The sequence below is a fragment of the Girardinichthys multiradiatus genome, chromosome Y, assembly GCF_021462225.1.
Source record: "Girardinichthys multiradiatus isolate DD_20200921_A chromosome Y, DD_fGirMul_XY1, whole genome shotgun sequence".
In the NCBI taxonomy this organism is placed as follows: Eukaryota; Metazoa; Chordata; class Actinopteri; order Cyprinodontiformes; family Goodeidae; genus Girardinichthys; species Girardinichthys multiradiatus.
The window spans coordinates 36141930-36167584 of NC_061818.1; the positions used below are offsets into that span (position 1 = coordinate 36141930).

The following is a 25655-nucleotide window of genomic DNA, read 5'->3' on the forward strand; positions in this document are numbered from 1 at the left end:
TCTAATAAAACAAGCTTCTACTTTTACCAGAAAGTAAACAATATTTTTTAGTTCTCATTTAAAGAAGCCAGCATTTTCTTTACATCTCAGATATTCAGTTACCTGGTTCCACCGCTGAGGAGCATAGAAGCTACACACTGCCTCCCCTTGTTCAGATTCAGTCCAGGAAATACGACTAAGTAAGTCATGTAGGGTAAATATGATTAAGCCAAATGAAGCATAAAGCTGGAGGGAGTTCTGTGCTCTCACTGATCATACGAACACACTGACTCAGTGACTGTGAGGAACTGTGCTCCAGTTGTCACGCAGGTATATAAAGCTGTGGGTTATCAGAATGTAGGTATGATAAGAGATGCTGCCATACTACATATGCTGAGCTTGACGAAGCATTTTAACCAAAAGTGACCTGAGACCGGAGCTTTGAGGAACACCTAAGGTAATTTTTGTTCACTCTGATTTATATTTGTCAAATGAAACAATGTAGTTTCGACTGCTGAGTAAGATTTGAATACAGTCACTGAAAAAGTAAACAGTGGGTACTTTTCTCTAACAATATTAGCGATATAAAGGATAATATAAAAAATATTAGTTAATTTGCTTTCGTTGCTTCATTAGAAGAATTTGGATCACAGAGATAAAACTGTTGATGAAACATGTGGCAGTTTTTGGAGCAAATGCCTTATTGCTATCAGTCACCTTTTTTTTCTGTGCAGAATTGTCGTTCCTGCAAACTACAAGCTTATTCCCAAACATCTACAAGTTGTTCAGTGTGATAGTAAGAGTGACCTTTATTTGGTTGTTTATTAAACATTTTTGGGAAGATTTGGGAAAATCTCACTCAGAAGCTGAGTGGATTTATCCGGCAGCCGGCTAAGACATCCATCAGTCGCTCCAGTGTTTGACATATTTCTCTTCTTCCTCACGTTGTAAACAAACACCCACCACCTTTTGTCATCTATGCCCATTGTCAGAGTCTGGAGATGACCTTTTCTTTTCTTTTCCTTCCTTCTCTCTTTCACTGTCGACAACAAGCTGTTGCTTGGCCCCTGCGGTCCACTCCCTCTCTTGTCTGCTCCTCTTTGCTCCTCCCCTTGCTCTCCATCTCCCTCTCCCCACCTGTTGAGCAGACCTTATTGTTTCTTCCTATTATATTTTGTCGCTCATGAGGGTCCCCGCCTCCTTTCCGTAGTGTTTTCCTCTTTCCTCCAGGTCACTCCCTCTATTTTTTTCCTCTCCCTGCTGGTATAAAACTCTGAGAGAAAAGTAAGGAGTGATGAAGACCTGTCACATCTGCGGGGATTAACCAGTTTTCCAGCTTCCAGCCTCCTTGAGTGTCAGAGGAATAGAAACTAATCCCTTTCTTTCCCTCTTGGAAGTATATCCCCAGCAGATGGACCAAGGGGTTTCTGTATCTCTTTGGTGTGAGGAGGCAGAGGAGAATCAGAACCAAGAACTGGGACACAGTGAACCTCAACACCAGAGCAACACCAGGGGTTCACTTCAGCTGCGAGCCGCATGGGACCCCTCTGTGTCAGGGCATCGAGTGATCCAGAGGCTGCTCCACGTGGAGGAGAGGTACATGCCTTCCATGCTCTATATCACCCTCATCCAGCGGGATCCACAACGCAGGGAGGAGCTCGCCAAATGGGCCCTGGAGGTGCGAAGCTCTCTGACGTTCCTGCTTCTTGAGTTTCCTCACAGTTCAGAGAAAGTTATTGGATTCCTGCAACTGAAATACTTATTTTCCCCTGCAGGTGTGCTGTGACTGTGGATGCGATGAGGCAGTCTTCCCGCTGTCTGTCTCCCTTATGGACAGGTACCTGTCTGCATATCTGTCCCTGCCTGTTTCACCATACTGCCTGGCTGCTGGATGCATCCTGATCGCCTCTAAGCTCACCGAGTGTGACACCGTGACTGCAGACACCCTCTGTGCAGCGGCTGAGTTCAGCTTCCAGCTTTCGGACCTGCGGGTGGGTTTGTTTTCCAGCATTCACACAGGTGTGGTTAAAAGACCGAGTCATTTTACAGGCAAAGCTGTGATTCAAGGGTCCTTTTCCAAGTGTAGGGTTATTCTCTGACATGTCAGTGAGTGGCAGGGGCGCCACCAGAAAATGTTTAAAGGGGTGGCCAGATGGGGGCCACTGAGGCTATTTAGGTGACCCATGAAAACCAATGGGATTTTCAACATTTTTTATGTTTAATATGCTACCATTATATACAGTTGTTTTCAAATTTATAGCAGTGTTGAAAAAAGACGAGTAAAGTGTTATGATAGATAGCTTTTATGACCATTCATGCAAATGAATTGGGAACATTGCACATTTTATTTTCAAAGCAAAACATAACGAAAAATATTTGAAATTTGTTCTCTGTCTACTGAAAGTAAGGAAAAAAGGAACATTAGGTTGATCAACAGACAGCGATATGTGTTTTTATAATCACAAACTTAAACATTTATGGTATTAACTGAAAACGGCTTGAAGATCCTGGGAATCACTGAACCAGTATTTAATTGGATAAACTTCTGCTTCTGGGAACTGTTTCACATCTGTGTGCTGCGTGGACCCGAACAACGTCTGCCCAGCCTGGGTCAACTGGCTGCCGCCTGCTTACTGCTGTGTTTTAGGTCGTTATCCTGTGGGCATCTCCTCTTTGGCATAAGGCAAAATGACCTTGGTTTCCAATAAACATATTTTACTTTATAATATATACAGTTCCATATTTTTATGCTCGAGTATCTATGCTTCACAGTGTACTGTGTGTTCGAATTTAGTATTTGGGGTTCCTCTATGCAGCCCAAAAAACCCCACGTGAAACATCTCGCTTTTATCAATCCACAAAATGTTGCCTCACTTCTCTTTATGCCAGTTAGAGACAACCGAGGGCCAGTGGGATGAGAAATCATCTTGCAATCCAAAAGGTGTGAGTTCAGTTCCAGTTTTCCTGCTGCCACATGTTGATGTGCTCCTGGGCCAGGCACTTAATCTCAAGTTGCCTACCGATCTGTGTATTGGTGCATGAATGTGTTTGTAAGTGCAATTTGGTAAATAAGGCTCTAGTGTAACGTGCTTTGAGTGGATGAATGACTGGAAAAGCACTATATAAGTTCAGCCCATTTATTACTCAATGTGTTCCCATTCCATTGTATCTATAGCTTGGCTTTACATAAGCATGTTTTAATTGTGACAGTACTTACAGGTAACTGTGGACTGAGTTGTTGCTGATTTCAAATAGTAGTTTCAAAATTTCTTCCACATCGTTTTGGTTTTGGTTTCTTTTCTAAAACATTTGAGGTCATCATAGTGGAGCAGTCTATCACTTTCTGCATTTCTTTAATTTTTCACCCTCTCCCTCAAGTAAATTATTTGCCACTTAGAAATAACATTTCCACCAAAAATGGTGATCTAGTTGGTGTATAAGTGTGGCTGGATGGACATTTAAAAGTGTGCAGACTTATGTCTTAATATTAATAATCACTGCGGGCATTGCCCCTCAAGAGGAATCTATTGATCTTGAATTAAAATCTGCAAATCTGCCCTTAGCAGTAGAAACTCAAGTCTGATTTCCTTTTTCTAACCCTCTATAAAGGACTTTGTGTTACACTTTGCTGCAGAAAAGGTGCTCTATAAAAAAAGTTTGATTGATTGATTGATTCTGTTCCCACCATCAGGAAATGGAGCGTGTTATCCTGGCTGCCCTGCGGTGGGACACAGCAGCAGTGACTTCCCAGGACTTCCTCCCACATTTCCTCGCCTCCATGGGGGAACGAGGAGAATCTGAGCAGGAGCTGCTGTCCACCCTGAGGCGGCACAGCGACACACTTGCCACCCTGTGTGTCTGTGACGCCCGTTTTCTGGGAGCCCCTCCCTCCCTTGTTGCTGCAGCATCACTGAACTGCGCACTGCGAGGCCTGGGCAGCAAGGGGTCCATTCAGGTGGCTGTCATGAGTGACATGCTGGCTGAGCTCTGCCAGACAGATCCGGTAAGGACACCTTTTACTTCAGGATGATGCCCACGTTCATGGATTGCAAAAGTAATCTTTTTGCATGCCTTACCCTCCAGGCAGTGCTGCGGTGCTACAGCGAGATGATCGAATTTGCCCTCAGACAGCGGCTGAGGAGTGGGCTGCAGCAGGGCCCCACTGAGAAAGATGAGGAGGTGGAGAATGAAAGGCCCGGGACACCAACGGACATGAGAGAGATTGATTTCTAAGCATTTGATCAAACAAACCCTTTAAATTCATCAGTCAAACTGATCTAAATTAATTATGAGCTCAATGTGTTCTAATATAACTTCTTAATTTATTTCATGTCTTATTTATTTGGGAACAATGCATGCACCATGTGCCATACTAAGTTATCTATGTCTGTTCATTTTATTGTATTGTTTTGATGTTATATTTATATCTTTATTTATAACGATGTGCAATTGTTCACTCTTCATTTTTGTGTTAATTTATTACTGTCTGCGATAATTTTATGCTTCTGAGAAATAGAATAAAATGGCAATAAATATATATATATATATATATATATATATATATATTAAAACAGTGAACTAAGGGTGGAAAATGACTCTTGATTTAAAGGATACGGAATTAAAATAATATTGGAATAGCATAATAAAATATAGAAAAAGACAGAGAATAGTGCCCAGCAGAAGATAGTAAGGGGAGATTTAAGGATTATTGGGCTGTTTCTATCCTTTGTCCAGGATCTGTTTCAGAGCCGCTGCAGGAAAACGGCTGCTCACACTCCCTCCTTGAACATCAAAGCCAGAACAATCGGACTGCAGCATGGATTTCTGTCTCAAGCTGTTAAAATATTGAGTTGCTGTTTGGATCATTGCCTATATGTGCTTCAGTGGCCAAGAAGCTGGTTAGAACAGAAATAAAAAAGGGAAACTTATTTATAAGGATAAACGTGAACACAATTTTATTGGCTGGAATGATATCTCAGCCGTGACAGGCATTCAGAAAGGATGTAATTCACACATCAGACTAAGTGGACTTAATTTGGACAAGAAAGTAGATGAGAATTTCAAAACTCTGAATCTTAGGTTTTGATAGTAAGGATTTAAAAATCAAATTAACCAGATGAAACAGGAGATCTCCTCTTCTCCACTGTGTGATTTTGTCTTAAGGATCAGGATGTCAGGAGGTTGCTCCGTGGAACTAAAATTAACAAGAGTCCTGCTCTGGGCACTATTTCTGGGCATCTCTTCAAGCATTGTGCAGATTGACTCTCTGGTGCTTCTTTATCACAAGTGGTCTTTAGGGCAGAAAATGGTTTCCAGATAAAAACAAGTGATTTTATACCTCTGGCTCTAACTTCTGTAGTCATAAAAGCTTTTGAAGAACCGATCAAACAGGAAGTTGGTAAGATCTATCGAGGACAAATTAGGCGCTTTACAATTTGCCTACAGGTGTGATAGAAGGGTTGAATATGCAGTTTTAACTCTTCTTGTCTTAACCTTTAAACACACTGATGGCCTTGGTTCTCATGCACACCTGCTATTTTTTATTTTTCTTCTGATTTAAATACAATCCAGCCTCACATTTCGGCTCGTAAATTATTGACTAATTATAACTTGTGCCCAGGTGTTGGATGGCTTTGAGATTTTCTTTTTGACAGATCCCAGCGTGTCAGGGTGAATAGTTTTACGTCATATTAGGCATTTTCCTCCACCTGTTCTCCTCAGGGCTGCGTCTCTCATTTGTTATATATCCTTTACACCGAGATGAGTCTTTATGCAGGATGACACATTTTGAAGTTTTCTGACACAGTAATTGTCAGCCTGTTACAGGAAGAACATGATTAATCTGGTTAGAGGATTTTATTTTGGTCTGACAACTCCTACCAAAAACTAAATGTCACTAAAACCAAAGATTTGAGTTAAGATTTTAGGAAGTCCAGTCCACCACCTCTAGTTCTCATTAAAAGGGAACTAGTGGATTGTGTTTGGTGTTATAAGTACCTGCTTGTTGTCACTGACAAAAACCTTATATTCAGTGAAAAGTCTGACAAGGTCAGCAAAAATGACATCAAAGATTGCACTTCCTCTGCAAATTAAATAAATTTCAAGGGTTTAAAAAGTCTATGACCATTTTTTACAATTTTATGATAGAATCTGTCCTGACATTTGCTTTTCTCACATGGTTCAGCAGCCTACCAGTAAGAGACAAAAATAGGATGAAACAAATAGTAAACGTGGCCAGAAAAATACCTAAATTAAGGATCAACAGATGGAAAAACTTTTATTACTCAGCCCATTATTCAGGTAAATTTAAAATGTGGTTGGGTGTGATTGCTTTGTCATTTTAGTGCAATTATTTTTTAATTGATACTTTTGGTAGCACTGTTGCCTTGCAGCAAGAAGGTCCTGGGTTCGACTGCTGGCCTTGGGTTTTCTGCATGGTGTTTGGATGTTCTCCCCGTGCATGCATGGGTTCTCTCCAGGTACTCCGGCTTCCTCCCACAGTCCAAAAACACGACTGTTAGGTTTATTGGTCTCTCCAAATTGCCCTTAGGTATAAATCGGTGTGTGCATGGTTGTTTGTCCTGTATGTCTCTGTGTAGCCCTGCGATGGACTGGTGACCTGTCCAGGGCGTACCTGCGACCCTTTATGGAAGAAAAAAATATAAAAAATGGATGGACGGACAGACGGACGGATGGATGGATGGATGGATGGACGGATGGATGGATGGATGGATGGATGGATGGACGGACGGACGGACGGACGGACGGATGGATGGATGGATGGATGGATGGATGGATGGACGGATGGATGGACGGACGGACGGACGGATGGATGGATGGATGGATGGATGGATGGATGGATGGATGGATGGATGGATGGACGGACGGAATTTAGTAGCACAAACTGTGTTTGTGTTTTGTATGTTTTTCTCCTCGCTGCAAAAAAAGTTTCCCAATGGGGACAATAATAAAGTTATACTAATACTTTTCTATTTGAGGTGGTTTTGTGTCATTTATCTATCTAATGATTTCTCATAGTAGTATGTTACAGATATGCTATCTCGTTCTGTTGTATGTCGTTTAATAAACCATAAAATGACAGGAAATCTGTTTGAATTTCATTTGAATTTAAGTACACAAATAGCTTTCCATACATATGATGCCTTCCTGTGATAAATTCAAGGCCGTATTTCTAAAACTCAACATCGGTTCAATCAGGTAGGCCACTTTTGGCAAAACTCTGGTAAAAAAAAATGTCGGATTATTTGATCAAATAATGCATTTTATTCAGATATAAAATAAATGAATCTATAACAGCGAGACATATCACAAAGGTGATTAATACTAAGGTCATAAGCAGGCGCCGAAATGCTTATTTCCGGTTTTACTTGAAGATAGCATGTTGAAACTCTGCTGCTTTCGTGTGACGTTGTTCTAATCCGGTTAAAAAACAGATTCGTGGATTTTAAAACCTCAAATGCGGTAAGAGACCAGGCTTTTGTTGTGTTTTATACCGATACCAGATATTTATTGTAATTTAGGGGCTAATACAGAATAATGTTACTGGTAAATATAGCTAAAAAGGATCTAAATAGAGGCTACGTTGGTGGACTCTGCTAGACTTTTCTACATCTTCCTGCTACTTCTAGCACAGGTTGTTCTACCTGTAAAACTAAGAAAAACTGTTTAAATTGAGGTAGAAAACTGACATGAATGGCGTATTTGCTACTGTTTTGGTCCATCATTGCCACAGGAACAGCGGTATTTGTTTTACGTCAAGCTGAGCTACGTAGCGTCACCCTTAAAAACAAGAACATCTCCAATCTTTTGGCTTTATGAGCTGAATTTATCTCTGCCATCGAGACTGTAGATTCTCCTGACAGCTTAATAGTGACACGTGTAAGTTTTAAACTAGAGATATTAAATGCGTCTAAAAACAACGTCTACATCGTTAAAATGACCTTTTTTTTTTTTTTTTGTGACGTAAAAATGAGACATTGCTAAATAATCTTTTTTCCACCTTTGATGCGACATATGTCCTGCACAATTCAACAGAAAAAGAAACATGTTAGAGGGAAAGATGCAATAAAAACGGTACATTATTTATTGAAAACTGTCATCGAAAATAAGAGACGACACAGGGGAGGATAGGGAATTGAATTTCGCACATCTTGGCCAGCGTACCAAAAGCAGGAAGACAGGATGTAACGTAAGTAGTCGAAGAAGTAGAAGAAACACAAAGTGAGAGCAAGAATCCGAAGACAAAAGTGTTTAAGAATCTCTTGTGGCTCTAAGTGGAGTAGTGAGGAGGCGCAGGCGCACAACTACATTTAAAACTCAAAAGCAGCAACAGAAAACCCGGTGAGACTGACTTTCTTCTTCGTGCTTTTTTTTCTTCACGTTCAGCGCAATACTGCCCCCCGACACAATCCGTTGCAACTGCATGGCTTAGTTTGGTCTGTGTGATAGCAAACCAGGCCAACTGAAGGTGTGAATTTTCTCCCTTTTACTGCTCACCAGCAGTGTGAGTGCGCCCATAGTTAAACAGAGAAGAGCTAAGGACAATAACAACTCTGCTATATTAACTGGTGTGTAGAAGAACTGATTGATGATCTCGTTACAGGAGGATGAACTTGATACCTGGCTGGCTGCTGCTTCTGTTCATCTCTGCGGTGGTGTGGTCAGTTCCCATCAATCGTAATGGAGGTGACCAGGAGCCGAAGCAGGAAGCACAGGAGGAGAACATGGTGAGGGGGTGAAATGTCCTCGTGAGCTTTTACGTTGGTTTTCTAGTCGTTGTAACGTAAGCTTTAATGCACACGGTTTGCAGGACACAGGTCTGTACTACGACCGGTATCTCAGAGAGGTGATTGAGGTTTTGGAGACTGACCCTCACTTTAGAGAGAAACTGCAGACTGCAAACACAGAAGACATCAAGGTTAGTATCTAGATGCTTTGCAACATTTACCTCCACGTTGATCATTTTCCTCCTGTCCATGACCCGGCTGGGGCCAAGCTTCAGCTCTTTGTCAGATGGTCTCACATTTGACTCTGGTATAAAAAGTAGCTCAATGACAGCCAGGTGCCCAGGTCCTGAGATGTTAAACGAGCCCAGATCATAAGCCCTCCACCACCGTGCTTGACAGTTGTTATGTGTTTGTGCTGATATGCAAATATGGCGCTTTGCAATATTTCCAGACATTTTTAATTTGGTCGCATCTTTAAACACAGACAATATTCCAGAAGTCTTGTTGGGCTTTGTTTAAAAATGATTTTAAACTCCACTGGTTGTTTCGTGCTTTGACACCAGAACGGGCGTCTCAGTAAGGAGTTGGACCTGGTCAGCCATCATGTCAGGACCCGACTGGATGAGCTGAAGCGGCAGGAAGTTTCTCGCCTCAGAATGCTGCTGAAGGCCAAACTGGACAGCTCCAACACACAGAGTGAGTTTCCAAGTTTTCCTCCAGGCAGCTCAAAGGTGTTTGTTTAATATCCCGGCTGTTTATTAGCATTGTTCCCACAGTTTTCCTGTGAAATTTTGTGCTTCTTAGTAGCTGAAGGTACTGGTGTTTAAAATAAAACAGTGTACAAACAGTCCTGAATACTTTTCTTTACTGTAGCTGAAACGGGTCCAATTTACTTACAGTGACTTGCGAAAGTATTCGGCCCCCTTGAACTTTTCAACCTCTTGCCACATTTCAGGCTTCAAACATAAAGATATAAAATTCTAAATTTTTTGTGAAGAATCAACAACAAGTGGGACACAATCGTGAAGTGGAAGGAAATTTATTGGATGTGTCAAACTTTTTTAACAAATAAAAAACTGAAAAGTGTTTTTGTGTTATTAAAAATAAGGCAAAATAACACAGTAAGCTAAAAAAAAAGTCTAAAACCTGAGCATATCTTTACAACAAGACCCAAAATCTACCAGCTGTTAGCATCAATGTAGAGAAACACATCTGTGGAGTGGGGTTACCATGCCAAATGCTTGTCCAAAGTATTCAAAATCAGCCATGATTCACAATCCATCATCATAGTGAATGACCTTAATCAAGAAGAGCAACAGAAAGGCCACCTACTCTTTTATCTCAGCACCTCGCGTGCCTGTCGAAGCACTGATCTGAAATGATGTATTTTAGTGGCGGCGATTGTCCTGCCAAGTTTCAGTCGAAAGAGATCTGTAATCCTGAATGGAGTTATGAGGACAGGAGGGGGAGGGAGGGCTCCCACTGTTGTAGTCGTTGCAAATCCTCTTTTCAATCTTTACATCATTCTTAGTATGAACACTGTTTGGTGATGTCAGTCGGCCACATGGTCATATTTACACAAATCTGAGGTTATGAGAGAGGAAAGGGGCCATTAGGAAGAAAATCATGTAGCAACAAGGTACAGTGACTTATGAAAGTGTTCGGCCCCCTTGAACTTTTCAACCTCTTGCCACATTTCAGGCTTCAAACATAAAGATATAAAATTCAAATTTTTTGTGAAGAATCAACAACAAGTGGGACACAATCATGAAGTGGAATGAAATTTATTGGATGTGTCAAACTTTTTTAACAAATTAAAAACTGAAAAGTGTGGCATGCAATATTATTTGGCCCCTTTACTTTCAGTGCAGCTGTTAGGTATTATTTAGTCAACTCAGAGGTAAGAACGATACAGTCATAGTTACTTGTGACAAGGGTAGCCCACTTTGCAGTGAAACTACAAAGTTTTGACACCCTATCTCTTTATTTATATACACAGTTCAACAGACAGTTCAGACAGGGTGTATGTGTGTGAGACGGAAAGGAGGCTGGTTCACACAGAGATAACAATGATCTCACACACACAGGGAGGAAGGCATAGTGCAGGTGCCTTCCAACCCAAGGTTTTTACATGAGTGATAACAAGTTTTTGCACCCATCCAACAGTCCCTCCTTTTATCACAAGTAAAAACATTTAATATAAAAACGAGTAAGAAAAATACTTTGTATGAGCGAAAACCCACGGACGGTAAACAGATTATATTTTGTGGGAAATACTCATACGGCCCCGCCGCCCTCGGCGACCATTAAAAGTTAAATGTTGATTAATACTTGAAATCATAAAATAAAATAATGATACTTGAAATCATAAAAATAAAATAATGATACTTGAAATTATAAAAATAAAAGAATGATACTTGAAATCATAAAAATAAAAGAATAATACTTGAAATCATAAAAATAAAAGAATAATACTTGAAATCATAAAAATAAAAGAATAATACTTGAAATCATAAAAATAAAAGAATAATACTTGAAATCATAAAAATAAAAGAATTTAAAAATCTGCCCTGTTTATGTCATCATTGTACTTTTTCTCATTTCACTTAAGCAACAACTTCTTCCGATTTTCTGCTGTAAGGTTATTTTATGAAATACAATGTATGAGTACACTCAGGCTTTTGATGTGATTTATTTACAACATGTCATCATAATCGTCCCCTTCATTTTCGTGCATTTCTACCTGGTTCAGTGTTGCATATGCCACCATGAACAATACCAGAAATTCTGTAGGAATGGATGTGCGTCATGTTCTTCCGTCAGTGTTCTGAGATGGGTCCCGTCTGATGTCCATCTCTTCTGGTTCGGTATCACCTCCTGTGGATCCTGCTTTAGATAGAGAAAGAGTCCTGCTACCAGAATTAAGCTCAGGCTTATCAGTCCTGTCCACATGTTACAGAGAGCCATTTTATAATTGGGCGCAGATCAGCTGTTTTCTTCACCGGTTTGAGACGCTGGGCCATCTTTGAACCCGGACTTCCTCTGCTACCCCGTCGGTTGGTTTGGCTCCTGTAACGGCAAAACTGGCTTACAGTGGCTTTTATGGATCCAGGAAGGCCTCTCTGCTATTTTCAGAGCTGTGGGCGTTGTCAGGAGTATTTGAAACGGCCCTTTCCACCAAGGAGTGCTCCAATCCTTCCGGTGGAGTGTCTTAATCAGGACCAGGTCTCCAGGCCTCATTCTGTGGGATAGGAGCAGAGATTATCGGCAGACCACTGGACATTTGTTCTTCTTTTGTCTGCAACATTTTATTCATCCACTCAGCTAATGAAGGTTCCTGTTGTGCTTTCTCTATTTCATTTATGTCAGAGGGCAGAGAAAACGGTCTGCCATGTACCATTTCTTTGAGAATACAAATTCACATCAGCAACTTGGTGTCATGTGATCTCAGGCTCAGAACACAGTGGGTGGAGTTATACAATGATGTACAGTAGGTGGCAAATGGAGTAAGACCAGTTTGATTTGGAGTTATTCTCATCCATAATTAACCAGGGATAGGCATTCGGGCCATGGCCTCCCTGTTTCTTCCATTGTTTTCCTTAATCTTTAACTGAAACCCTAATGCATTAGAACTTAGTTCTATTAATTTATTTACAAAATGAGTTCCATTATCTGACCTTATAATCTGTGGGATACCATATGTGGGGAAGAAATGTGTCACTAGGTTCATCTATTACAACTAGGCAATATTTCTTCCCCCGTGTTTGCAACAACTTATGCATGATCTGCAAAAATGATTTGCATAGTCAGAAATATTTATAGTGTAGCATTAATGCTTTACCAGATGTGACATATTCCCCCCTTGACACGTGGGTCTTCCCAATGTGTCACTGTAGCCGCTGTGTTGTATAACTTTTTTTTGGGAGGATTGGTTTATCTTCTATCTGATAGATGTCATCTTTTTTCTGTGCTCCTTTCTTTAGCCAGGCCTTTATTTCTGTCTTGGGTGCTGACTGTTGGGCGTCTTTCAGCACATCTGTGTCTATAAATAGCAGATCTGACATTTTCTCTTTAATAGGTTGAAATGAGTTACTTCTGTCCCTGATGATGTTTTAAAACCTCTATTTTGCCAAATCTTAGCATGGTGATGTACTGATCCGAAAACGTATTGGCTGTCTGTGTATATAGTAAGTATTTGTCCCTCATGTAATTCACATGCTCTTACTACAGCATATAATTCTGCTGTTTGGGCTGAGCATGTATTGGGTAGAGATTTAGCTTCTATTATCCTATCGATGGTTGTTACTGCATAACCAACTCTATTCTTTCCATATTCATCTTTAGATGCTGAGCCATCTACAAACACAACACATGAATCTGGTATAAGGGTTTGAGAAATGTCTTGTCTGGGTTTGGTGTCTTCTTCAACTTTTGCTTTATAAGAATGTGGTTTTCCATCTTCTGCAGTAGGTATTAGAGTACTTGGATTTAAAGGGCACATCTTTTTAGAGTTATGTTTGGCTGTGATAATAATAGTGATGTCAGTGTGATATGTCTTGCATGTAGCGTCAGGTGCTTCTCTTAATATTCCTGACTTCAACATATCTTGTATTACTGGCTTAGTACCTTCTTCAGCTTCTGGCTTTAAGGGGTATTGACGGACTAATGGCCTTTTTTCAGATATTAGTTTAACCTTGTATGGTGGGAACCCCTTTATAAGCCCTACATCAGTTGATGATTGGGACCACAGTTCAGGTGGGACAGCAGATAGGGCAGGATGCATGTTGCTCTCAGCTAAGCCCTGTATTTGTCCCTCTGCCTCATCTAAATGTATCCTTGGATGGACTTTGACTGTCCACGCCAGAATGAGCTTCCAGATTCCTGTATTAGGATCCACTTTTGACAGTGTCAGTGCTGTTCCTGCAGAGGTTTAAAGCCTCTGTTTTTCCAAATTCTTATTATTCTTTTTTATTATATTTTATAAAGTAAGTCCTTATTACATTTAAAAATGAGATCAATATTTTTGGTAGTTGCTATTATTATAAATAATGCTTGGTTTAGTTCTTATTAAAAATAAAAAATAAAAACTCACTCACTGATGAACACAAAAAAATAAAGGGCATATTATATCTTATAATCTTAGTTTATCTTACCCAGTTTTATAGATACAACATACAGTTTCAGTCAGCTTTGTATTTAGTTCAAGTAACTAAAGTTTGTTTCAATTAACTCACGTTTTCTCTATTTCAGTCCAGTCCAGTAATTCTGTTAAGGTTCATTTCATCTTATGTTAAGTTTGAGTCTAATTCAATCATTTTGAACCTGACTGGAAAAAGTCTAAACATCTGTTAAAATCTTTTTGTTTTACCATAGAGAACTGACCTAATATTATTATGGTAATGTTGAGGACTCTAATTTTTACATAACATGAAACAGACATTTATTTCACAAAAACAGAAAGTCAAACACAGACATTTGGCCACATGAAAGTTTAAATAACCTGTTTGTAAAAGAATTAGGAAAAATTCAAGACGGGTCTATGAACTTTCTTATGGTTATCAGTATTTTCAGTAGAGGTAGAACCTTTGCCATCTTTAAATGATTTTTTGAAAAAGATTCTGGAAACCTTATTAAGATATAAATTTGGCAAAGATCATCAGAACATCAGACCTTTATTAGCGCTTTTAATGTCCCTCAAAGATGCATTACAATGAAATCAGTCATTCCCATTCACACACATTCACACACTACTTACTTATTTTTCTGTCAGAGTAATTTTATTTGCAAAAATTTGAACATAATTTGACTTCTATTATTCTTAAAATGCACATTGTTTCCTCATAACCCCTTTTGTTTCCACTAGGTCTGTTTTGAACGCTTCAATTCTTTTTTTTTTTTTATTCACCAAGAATCAATAAGGTGGTCTTAGTGGGTCCACCTTAAAGGTGTTGTCTGTTGGGTGTCATGTTATCATTGTCAGGTCAGTGAGGTTCATAAGTCAGTCAGAACCTTGGTCATTTGGTCTGTGCACATAATGTTTCATAGATCCAGCCTATGATTAGTCAGCAAAACTTCCACCTATAGGAGAAAAAATGATTGTTAATGAATGAGCTGCATTTCCTAGGAACACTGTCTTCCTCCTGGATGAGCATCACCTGTTGAAAAACTTTCATCATTGTTTGTTTCACATATTCACTCGGATCTTTATATTATATCAGTAGGTGAAGTTGTTAGTATCTCATGTAGACTGACATATACTGTTGCATTTGGAGAGGATCTCAGATTAAATAAACATAGTTAGAGCTTCAATCCAAGTTCATTTTGTGTCTGCAGACTTTAGCCAATTTTTCTTTTCTTTCTTTTTTTTTTTATACATAAAGAGCAAGATTCAAAACATTTTCAAAAGGCAGATTGTGGCAGAATGTAGACAAAACTGCTTATTGATTGACAAAATAACATTCAAGCACACAATCACCATATTAAAAGGCTCTACTTCTAGAGAATCACTAAACTCCTGAGGTCCGGTTTTGGCCCGCGGACCTTGAGTTTGACACATGCAGGGTAGAGTTACAATTTTTTTTCAGACCTTTCAGCAGAGACAGGCTTCTGCTGTTTGCAGAAGTTTTATCTTTGTTTTCAGGCAGCTGCATCTCTTTGTCAAGGTCGTTTCACAGAGCTGAAATTTAACTTCTCTCAAAGAGGAAAAATCAAGAATGCACACAATCTGAGCCAAATATGGAATTATTTCCCTGTAAAATGAATCTTTTGCATTTTATCATGATATTGTTAGTAGTATAACACCATAGAATGATTTTTAAAGCACCTGTTTATCACTAATGCTTGCCTACAAAATCATTTACTCTCAGATTACTTCTTTAACAACTCTAGTCATTGTTCACTGGGTTGTCCAGTTGGACAGTTTCCATGTTGTCCACATTGTCACCTCCTCTTTTAACTTCTTTTACCACGTCCTCTAAAACCATCTCTTAGTCTTTATAATTTGGGGCTACCTTGGTATTCTAACCTGGAATGGGTGGCAGTCCGCCCCTCTTTATTTGTTTTCAGTTAAGCTGAAAGTTTTTTCCTGTGCTTTTCTTAAGGCCTCAGTATTATGGCTATGTCAGTTAAAAGCTGCTCTTATTGTTGTTTTTTTTAATTCATCTTTTTGTTTTAATCTGTTTATCAACTGTGAGCACTCAGGGACTGAAAAGTCCCCTTTGAAATTATAACCTGGCAAGGTTTTTTATTGTCTCTTGAATCTTTTGAATGCATAATCTCCAGTTTAAGATCCCCGTGTAGTTTTAGGATTTCAGTGATAATTAAGTTACCTGAAAATCCGTATTTTTATGCCATCGTGTACATATTTCTGTTAAATCAGAGCTTTTTCTCTGTTCTTCCCCCATTGTTCTTTGTTATTTTTCTCTTTTTAGTTTTCATTATTGCTAATTTTAGATCCCCTTGTAATTTTAAGACATCCTTTGTATCTAATTTGCCCAAAAACCCATGTTTTTTATTTTTTATCTATGACAGATCATACCTGCTCCTTTTACATAGTTCTCCATAAACTTTACCTCCCATTCTAAGTCAATTAGTTTACTTTGTTTCTTCCCCATTATGTTTTATGTTAGTTTAATTATAGTATAAATGTCCCAGATAAAAGGTCACTGGCATGAGACTTTAAGGAGAGGACATTAACACGGCCTTCTACTGCAACTAATTCGCAGCGGTGTTAATTTTCTGGAATGAAATCCGACCTGAATCTCCAAAGTCACCAGTACGTAGTTTTAATCTGGGCAAAAGAAAACACAGGACTAGCAGAATCCTGCTATGATTCTATTAAAATGCTTAGTCCTCCAAACACACACAACACAGTCACACAGTTAGTTTCAGGTACCTTGTAATTTTTCTAAGTTAACTTGGTGTTATTTTATGAGCTCAATTTACTCCGTTCTTTTTACTTTTATAGCGCTTATTCTATTCCCTCGCAGGGGAATAACCCTTAGTCGTTTTATTTGGCCCCCTTCTTGGCGGGGCCCTACCTTAATTTGTCACTATTCCTTTCACGGTGGAATAAAACCATCCCAATGCAGCGTCCTTACCGGCGACGCACTACCAACGACTTTTAAGTACTTTTCTTCTTTTATTTATATAGCGCTTACTCTATTCCCTCGCAGGGGAATAATCCTCAGTCGTTTTCTTTAATCCCCTTCACGGCGGGATTGTACCAAATTTGTCACTATTCCTTTCACGGTGGAATAAAACCATCCGAATGCAGCGTCCTTACCGGCGACGCACTACCAACGACTGTTAAGTACTTTTCCTATGAACTGTATTTTAAAACTGTCTCACCTCGGAGTTGACTTCTTGGTGACTCTTTGGACCCTGTGAGAGTCACCCCGCGCAGAGGAAGGCAATAACCCACTGGCCAGGTGTGAATTCACACACACCGGGACTTTCAGCCACTCCGGCTAAAGGAGGCTGTGCAGCGGTGCTTCGCTCGACGTCAGGCTTCCCCCACGGATCCCAGAGTCACTGTTAAAGCAAAGAGAAATAAGGTTATTGAATTAATCCGGCTTCGAAGGACCAATAAATGTTAGGTATTATTTAGTCAACTCAGAGGTAAGAACGATACAGTCAGAGTTACTTGTGACAAGGGTAGCCCACTTTGCAGTGAAACTACAAAGTTTTGACACCCTATCTCTTTATTTATATACACAGTTCAACAGACAGTTCAGACAGGGTGTATGTGTGTGAGACGGAAAGGAGGCTGGTTCACACAGAGATAACAATGATCTCACACACACAGGGAAGAAGGCATAGTGCAGGTGCCTTCCAACCCAAGGTTTTTACATGAGTGATAACAAGTTTTTGCACCCATCCAACAGAACAATACAGTCAGAGTTACTTGTGACAAGGGTAGCCCACTTTGCAGTGAAACTACAAAGTTTTTGACACCCTATCTCTTTATTTATATACACAGTTCAACAGACAGTTCAGACAGGGTGTATGTGTGTGAGACGGAAAGGAGGCTGGTTCACACAGAGATAACAATGATCTCACACACACAGGGAGGAAGGCATAGTGCAGGTGCCTTGCAACACAAAGTTTTTACATGAGTGATAACAAGTTTTTGCACCCATCCAACACTAACCATGTTTTTCATTAAATTAAGACTAGAACATTGAAGGTGTATTGTAACTGCAATCGGTGCACCCCTAGTTTCTATGAAGATATTGAACCAAACCGCATAGAAAAAATGCTATGCTTCTGCTTTCACAAAAAGGGCATCCATGGAGGGACCATGCAGCTTCAGATCTGCAGACCCCTGGTGTTAAAAAAGCAGGGTGAAGGGGAATAAAAAAATACACTACCATTCAAAAGTTTGGACACCCCTTCTGATTCAGTGGTTTGTCTTTATTTTTATTCCTACCTCTGGGAAGTCCTGTTGGAAGTCCTGTTGGAAAGCCAATCTTGAATGAGTCTCATCGAGGTAATCAAGGGGGGCTGTTTTGAGGAATTTAAAATATAAAAGATGTTTTGAGTTATTTCACAATTTTGTCTGCTACATAATTCTGTATACTTTTGCTTCATAGGTTTGATGTCTTCACTATATATATGTAATGTAGGAAGTAATAAAAGACGCTAACGCCATTGAATGACAATAGTGTGTCCTGACTTTTGACCCGTAGTGTGTTTAAGTCAGTATATTACTGTGTGCTGTGAAAAATCATGTTTGTTTAATCTGCGGTTTCAGTTTGTCACCTTCTTGGACAGATCACTTTATGTTACTTGTTCTCTTTTGTACAAGCAGATAGTGCTGATGTTCTTCAGTTGAAACCTTTAAGATCTCCTCTCTCAAAGGATTCTGGAGCGGATGGGTTCTAAATGTGTCCCTGCTGCAGAGCATCTGGTTTAAATCAGTGGGTCATTAAAAGGCCTCTGCAGAACATAGTGACATGTTTGGGGGGAGGGGTTAAACGTTTGGATTGCTTGTGCTGGAGCAGGAATGGATCTAGGGTCCTGTTGGCACAACGTTTTCTGCTTAGGTTGCACTTCTACTGTTCGTTTACATGACAACGGTGCACATTTTCTCAGAAAATGGCACAGTTTGAGAACAGCTTCCAGAGTGTAATGGTTTGAAAACGTCCCGGTTTCCGTTGTCGTGGAGACGGGTAAAATGTAATCTATTTTATAGGGAAGTGTTGGCTCAGGTGCAGTATGACTGGAATTATATCGTACGCGCACAGCATTAATGCTGCCGTCCAGTTTAAAACCCACAGAAGATGAAGATATCAACAATAACAATCGCAGGTTGCAGAGTAGGTAATTGGGCTGCTGACTCTAACAACAGTTATCCAACTCATTTTCTCCCTGTTCTGTAAGCAGGAAGTGTTTGTACATGTTTTTGAGTTTCAAAGAACATACCGCCAACTAGTGGCGTGGCAGGAGAATTGCACCATTTTCAGGGCTCTACATGCAGGACGCCAGGGCCGGAACTGGACACCACTGCTTTTGGCCATCGCTTTATGACTGAAAACCACAACTAAGAAATGAAGGCAGTCCTTTTGACCAAGTGTTTTATTTGGTGATATATTTACAGCACTTAAAAGGCATGAATATGACCTTTAACTTGAATGGCTCATGGAGACAATCAGCCAAATCTAGTTTCAGCATCTTAGGTTTCAGGAGTTTGAAAGATATACTGTATCTATTAATACTTATACTTAATACACTCACCAACCACTTAATTAGGTACACCTGTTCAACTGCTTAGCATAAAATTATGCATCAGTCAATCAAATGGCAGCAATTTAATGCATTTAGGCATCTAGGCGTGGTACGCGTGACGTGCTGAAGTTCAAAGTAAACATCAGAACGGGAATATAAGGCTAATTTAAGAGACTTTGAACACTTCGTGGTTTTTGGTGCCACAGGAACTGATCTGAGTGTTTTAGAAACTGCCGACCTACTGGGATTGTAACTCACAACCGTCTCTCTGGTTTACAGAGTATGGTCTGAAAAAGAGAAAATATACAGCAGGATGCATTTGCGATGCAGAGATTGGGCTCACTGGTTCAGGATGATATAAATCAAAAGTAGCTTACATGAACAGAGAAAACCTTGAAGCAGATGAGCTCCAGCTCCAGAAGACCCCTGCTGCTTTCAATATTTAAGAACACAAACCGGAGGCAAATTCACACTGGCTCACCAAAACTGGACAATAACATGCTAGAAAAACATCTTCTGGTCCGAGGACTTTCAGCTGCAAGATTTAGATGATGTGCATAAACAGGAAAGCATGGATCCATTCGGCCTTGCATCAACAGTTCAGGCAGGTATTGCTGAGAGCAGATGCTCACACCTGATAGGTGATTGTGCTTGAGATCCTAAAGGTCATAGAGATGGTCTGAGGCCCGTTAATAACAGAGGAGAGAGAAAAATGTGGATTCCTCTTTGCAATATTTATCAATATTATCGCCATGTCATGCAGCCCTTATCAGTACATTACTAGCAGGGTTAGTATTAGTAAAATGAGTCGTGGATGTTTGCATGTACAGAACTCCATTTAGGTGCACTTTGTGATACATGAATATCGTGCAGGTCTTCAGATGGACCACACATCTTTACTAAAGCAGTTCGAACACCTGGATCCGCACAACCAAAACACCTTTGAGGCCAAAGACCTCGAGCTGCTCATCTCAACCGTAAGACGCTGCAGCAGTGACTTCATGCATTCTTGTTCTCTGTTAGGCGTATCTGACCTCTGTTCTGTCTTACTGTTTCCTCATTCAGGCCACTAAGGACTTGGAGAACTACGATGCAGAGAGGCACGAGGAGTTCAAGCGCTACGAGATGCTGAAGGAGCACGAGAGGCGGGAGTATCTGAAGGGCCTGGATCAGGAGAAGAGGGAGAAGGAGGAGAAAAGAATGCAGGAGCTGAAGGAGAAACATCGCCAGCATCCTAAAGTCAACGCTCCGGTAAGAGACAGATACCTCCATCTTTAGCCGTTTATTTACAAGATGATGTTTTGATTAATTCTAAATTTTCCAACAATCAGGGCAGCGTTGCTCAGCTGCGGGAAGTCTGGGAGGAGACAGATGGATTAGATCCTCAGGAGTTCAACGCTAAAACTTTCTTCAAACTACATGGTAGTTTTAACTTCCGCTCTTTTTTAATTAATGCTGTTAAATTCAGTCTGATAAATGCTACTATATCCACTCTGCTTCACTTAGATACAAATGAAGATGGGGTTTTAGATGAGCAGGAATTAGAGGCTCTCTTCACCAAAGAGGTTTGTAATCCTTCAGTTTGTTTGCCAATCCAATAATTATCTATTTAGAAATGTGCCTGTTCACATCTTCTAATATCTAGCTGGAGAAGGTCTATGACCCAAAGAATGAGGAGGATGACATGATGGAGATGGAGGAAGAACGGCTGAGGATGAGGGAGCATGTTATGAAAAATGTGCGTCTTATTCATCTGCTTTGCTTATGCTCATTTTCCCTCGTTTTGCTTTGACTGATGCAGATATTCTCCTTGTGTTTAAAGGTCGATTTAAACAAAGATCGGCTCGTCAGTCTGGAGGAGTTCCTCAAATCCACAGAGAAGAAGGAGTTCAGTAATCCCAAAGAATGGGAGGTAAGGGGCTCCAAGGTGGTTTGAATGTTCGGGGAGGTGGGTGGATTGTTTCTGGAGGGTTTCTGGTTCACCTCCTGTAGATGGAGATGTTAAACTGCTAATTTAAGTCAGACTTGTTGCTGTTCTGAATACAGTTTATTATAAATTGCTCTGAGAAATGATGGTGTGTTTAAGTCATGTTGCTTTAAGGTATGAGATGAATATTTCTGATATAACAAAGGTCTGGTTATTAGAGGTGGGTTTTGAAAGGCAGCATCTAGTTTTGACCATTTTGAGTCTAGTTTTGTGTGACATAAATGAGCAGATCTAGTTTGTGTCTGCTTCTGAGATGATTTAAATCTAACAAATTCCACACTGTCAGTATTTATTAGGTAAACCAAACTAAAGTGGAAAAACCACGTGTAAATGTGATTTAAAAAAAATTGAGACAGTAGCTTTAAGTAGTGTTGTTTTATCGTATGATGACATAATGAAACTATTCAGGCCCTTTTACGTTCAGCTGCAGACCGGAGTTATGTTTACAAAGCTGCGTATGTATTCAGATTAGGTTGTTGGACAGTTTAGGGAGGAACCGCGACCAAGACACTGATAGACACTGTTATGGTTCAAGGTCCTGTTATTCTCACCCAGAGTTTCTGTGAAAGTTATGCAGCAAAGGTCAGCCTGAGCCCATCTGAAGAATGTGGTGTCTGATATCAGAGGGCTGTGCATCCTGTCTGGTCAGAGCACACAGGCTTGCTCTGTGAATGTTCTTATCTCACAAGATTAATAAAAGCTGACTAAGTGACGATCATCTGTCTTTCTTTGTAAACTAGGATTTTTTTTCACAACAATAAAAAGTAATTGCACCCTTGCTCTTTCCACGTAAATTACAAGAAACTTTTCCACCAGCTGCTTTTTATTAACTGGTGATCTTCAGTGTGGACTACAGTGTTTTCTGCTCTGGCATGTGCAGGTGTAAGTAAACCCAATGCCAGAGTGGAAAGAAATCAGCAACAACCTGAGAAAAGCAGCCATGGCTTTGTGTCAAATTAGTAAGGGTATGAAAGATCATTTCTGAACAGTCTGAAGATTTAACCAGGGTTGCTACATTGTCTGGAAAACCCTGGATTTTGATTGTTATTTCCCAGGTCTGGATAAGTATGGAAAAAGAAAATGGAGTTTGAAAATGTGTTTGTGATTCCAGACCTGTTTTATCATGTAGTCTACATCTATCCATCCACTCATTGGTCGGTCATTTAAGACTGTTGCCAAACAGGAGTCTCAGGCGCAGCAAATTCACCGCATGATCAGACTGCAAAATGCTCCAGGAAACGACAAAAACTAAAGAGTTCCATCCTTGACTCTACAGGCCTTAATTAGCACGTTTAATGCCTGAGTTAATACCTATTAGGAAAAATCTATGGAGCATACTTGCACGACTTAGCTTTGCAAAGTTGCTTCTGAATAAACTCCAACACTTCTGGAACAATGTCCTGGGGACATTTACAGGACACAATGTACATCCCGAAAAAACCCTCAATATGTACGATATATGTAACTCTAGAATTTAAAGGGAATGTACTTTCTTTTTACTCTATGTAAAAACCTTTTGTCCCACTACCTCTTATTAAATGAAATGTCTTCTGTTTTACTTGTCCTTACCTTTCAATCACTTGCAACTGGAACCCTACCAAGATATGTATGTGTTCTAGTCTTAACATACTGTACTAAATCAATCAGTTTCAATCGGCGCCCCACTTTTTAAAGATCCCAGACAAGCCCCCAACTTATGTTAAACAGCATGTAACTAGTGCACATAAAATTTAGGCTTTCTGTCAGAATGTTTAAAGGGCGGTTAAAAGACAGAAATGACCATCATTGCTAATGTTTATCATGATTTAGACCACCCATATTAATATTTGCCAGTTTTATTTTCTGAACCCACATAAACCTCTATGTTTTGTAGAGATCTTGTTGTGTATATGGCATTTCCTTGTTTTTTCATAGACACTGGACGCTAAACCGTTGTACACCGAGGAAGAGCTCCAGCGATTTGAAGTCGAGCTCAGGGACAAGGAGGAGGAGCTGAAGAGGAAAGCGGAGAATCTTCGTCAGGAGCAGGATCTGCTGAGGGAGAGAGGCAAAGCCCTGGAGGCTCAGAAAAGAGAGTATCAACAGGTAAATGTTTCAAAAAGATAAAGAACTTGTACGGGAGTCAGGAATCAGCATTAACAATGTTTTTTTCTAATTTCAGGCAGTTTTAGAAATGTCTCAGAGGCAGAGAGAGCAGCAGGCAGCAGGCAATGGTCAGCCTCCTGCGGGTCCTAATGGAGAGCTACAGTTTCAACCACAAACACAGAAACCTGAAGGTGAACCTCATGAGTGAGACCCTTCCAGCAGATTTGGTTTGTTCTGTGAACTTGGGATCTTAATAACCGATTCTCATTCTTCTTCACCTTACAGAGATCAACGCCCCTGCAGAAGCCAAAAACAATCTGCCTGGAGAACCGCCTCAAAATCTACCCTCACACACTTAAAGCAGCACCCACAGACAGCTTCACGGCACATACACACACATAGAGGCACATGTGTTTAAGTGAATTTGGAAAGAAATAATTTACATGTTTACGAATTAAGACGAACCAGCTTGTTGATCATGACATGTTGTGCTGTGTGTTCATCTCTGTGGTCTATATTAGATTAAGGATTTAAACACACCAGTTTTTAGTGCATGTATGTTCAGGCATCCCGAGTTTCAGTGAATATTTTATTCATGCAGTATTGTCTGTGTGATATCAGAAATAAATCTTTAATTTAAAACCTCCAGAGGCGTTGTGTGGTGTAGCAGAAGAGCTAGCGTCCCATATACAGAGGTTATACTCCTCGCTGCACCCGTCCTGGGTTTGATTCCTGACCTTGAGACCTTTGCTGCAAGTCTTCTCTCTCAGCCTATTTCCTGTCTGGTAACTGTCAAAAAAGGTCACTTGTGCCAAAAAAAAAAAAACCATGGCAAGAAGAGCAGCAATCAGAGAAGTAGCTTAGAAGCCCCTAGTGACTCAAGGAATTGCTAAGATCAACAGCTCGGGTGGAATAATGTTTTGACAGAACAACGTAGTTGTTCACGCTACAGATCTGGCCTGTATTGAAGGTTGGCAAGACGAAAAGCATTCTTGTAAGCAAGTCTTTAAAGGTTTTTAGTTTGTCACATGCCACGTGGGAGGTTCGGAAAACATGGGCCAATGTGGTCCGGTCGGAGATCAAAATGGAACTTCTTGGCCCATATAGCAGAAAACTAACATCACATAACACCCTAAAAAAACGGTACTGTCACAAATGGTGGCAGGATCATGCTGTGGGGTGGCTTTTCTTCAGCAGGGACAAGGAAGCTGGTCAGAGTTCATAATGCCTATCTTAAGCAGTTCTTCAGTGAGAGGACAGGTTGCCATTTCTTTACAGGGCAACAGAAAGGCACCCAGGATAAACGACAAAGCACATACGCTAATTCAGAGTGACCCAACATGCGGGATTCTGGACCGATTGGAAGCCAGAGTACCGAGAGACATGCAAACTCTACAAAAATAGCCCCAATCTAGGATTCAAACATAGAATTTTCCTGCTGAAAATGGCTAATGCTAACAACTTGGAGGAGGTATACCAATTAATATTTGATGTATTTCATTAATATGTCCAATCCCTAAATTAACTAGAACATTCAGTCATTCACTATACCGCTTATTCCATAGTGGGTCACGGGGGAGCTCGTGCCCATCTCCAGCAGTCTACAAGTGAGAGGCAGGGTCCACCCTGGACAGGTCGCCAGTCCATCGCAGGGCAACACAGAGACATACAGGACAAACAACCATGCCCACACTCATTCACACAGTTAGGTTAATTGGGCTCTCTAAATTGCACTTAGGTGTGAATAAGTGTGTGCATTGTTATCTAGAACCTTTTTGGCCACATTTTATTATCAAAAATTAATTTACAGAAAGAAATTAGTTTGAATATTTCTGAAAATTACTGTATTTTGTATTTATTATCACACTTTGTTAAAAACATCCCATCAAGAAAAATTACAAATACTAGAGCATTTAATTTTTTTTTTCTTGCCAATTGTTAATATAAAATTAATTTGGTTTAAAACAGCCTTAAAATGGCTTATGTTTTCTTTTTGTTTATTACAATCTCTTGTCTCCTTTTTTGTTATTTGTGATTACTAATAAAGTTAAGCAAAAAAAAAAAAACTTCCGACTTTCCAGGTTCAGCGGGTTTTTCAGATGCTTTTTGGTGCGTATCCCTCAGACGTA

General features: G+C 40.1%; 2 protein-coding genes across 2 annotated transcripts; both read left to right on the top strand.

Annotated features, from left to right (window-relative positions):
- Positions 1 to 584: 584 nt before the first annotated feature.
- Positions 585 to 4366, top strand: LOC124864841 (G1/S-specific cyclin-D1-like). The gene is made up of 4 exons (XM_047359779.1): positions 585 to 1657; positions 1755 to 1970; positions 3671 to 3982; positions 4063 to 4366. Exons 1-4 carry the CDS (start codon positions 1391 to 1393, stop codon positions 4210 to 4212), a joined length of 945 nt encoding a protein of 314 aa, XP_047215735.1. The 5' UTR covers positions 585 to 1390; the 3' UTR covers positions 4213 to 4366.
- Positions 4367 to 7318: 2952 nt separating this feature from the next.
- LOC124865007 (nucleobindin-2-like) lies at positions 7319 to 24172 on the top strand. Its single transcript, XM_047359993.1, has 13 exons — positions 7319 to 7461; positions 8603 to 8726; positions 8810 to 8917; positions 9290 to 9422; positions 20328 to 20431; positions 20520 to 20705; positions 20786 to 20876; positions 20961 to 21019; positions 21100 to 21192; positions 21277 to 21366; positions 23356 to 23526; positions 23603 to 23717; positions 23812 to 24172. The coding sequence occupies exons 1-13, from the start codon at positions 7457 to 7459 to the stop codon at positions 23883 to 23885; spliced, it is 1353 nt and encodes a 450-aa protein (XP_047215949.1). The 5' UTR covers positions 7319 to 7456; the 3' UTR covers positions 23886 to 24172.
- The last annotated feature ends 1483 nt before the right edge of the window (positions 24173 to 25655 follow it).

Bases quoted from the DNA above. Each gene is read 5' to 3' on its own strand.
- LOC124864841 (XM_047359779.1), top strand. From the start codon at position 1,391: ATGGACCAAGGGGTTTCTGTATCTCTTTGGTGTGAGGAGGCAGAGGAG. The intron at 1,658-1,754 runs GTGCGAAGCTCT...TTTCCCCTGCAG, and splicing joins TCGCCAAATGGGCCCTGGAG to GTGTGCTGTGACTGTGGATG. The intron at 3,983-4,062 runs GTAAGGACACCT...CTTACCCTCCAG, and splicing joins AGCTCTGCCAGACAGATCCG to GCAGTGCTGCGGTGCTACAG.
- LOC124865007 (XM_047359993.1), top strand. The intron at 21,193-21,276 runs GTGCGTCTTATT...TTGTGTTTAAAG, and splicing joins GGGAGCATGTTATGAAAAAT to GTCGATTTAAACAAAGATCG. The intron at 23,527-23,602 runs GTAAATGTTTCA...TTCTAATTTCAG, and splicing joins AGAAAAGAGAGTATCAACAG to GCAGTTTTAGAAATGTCTCA.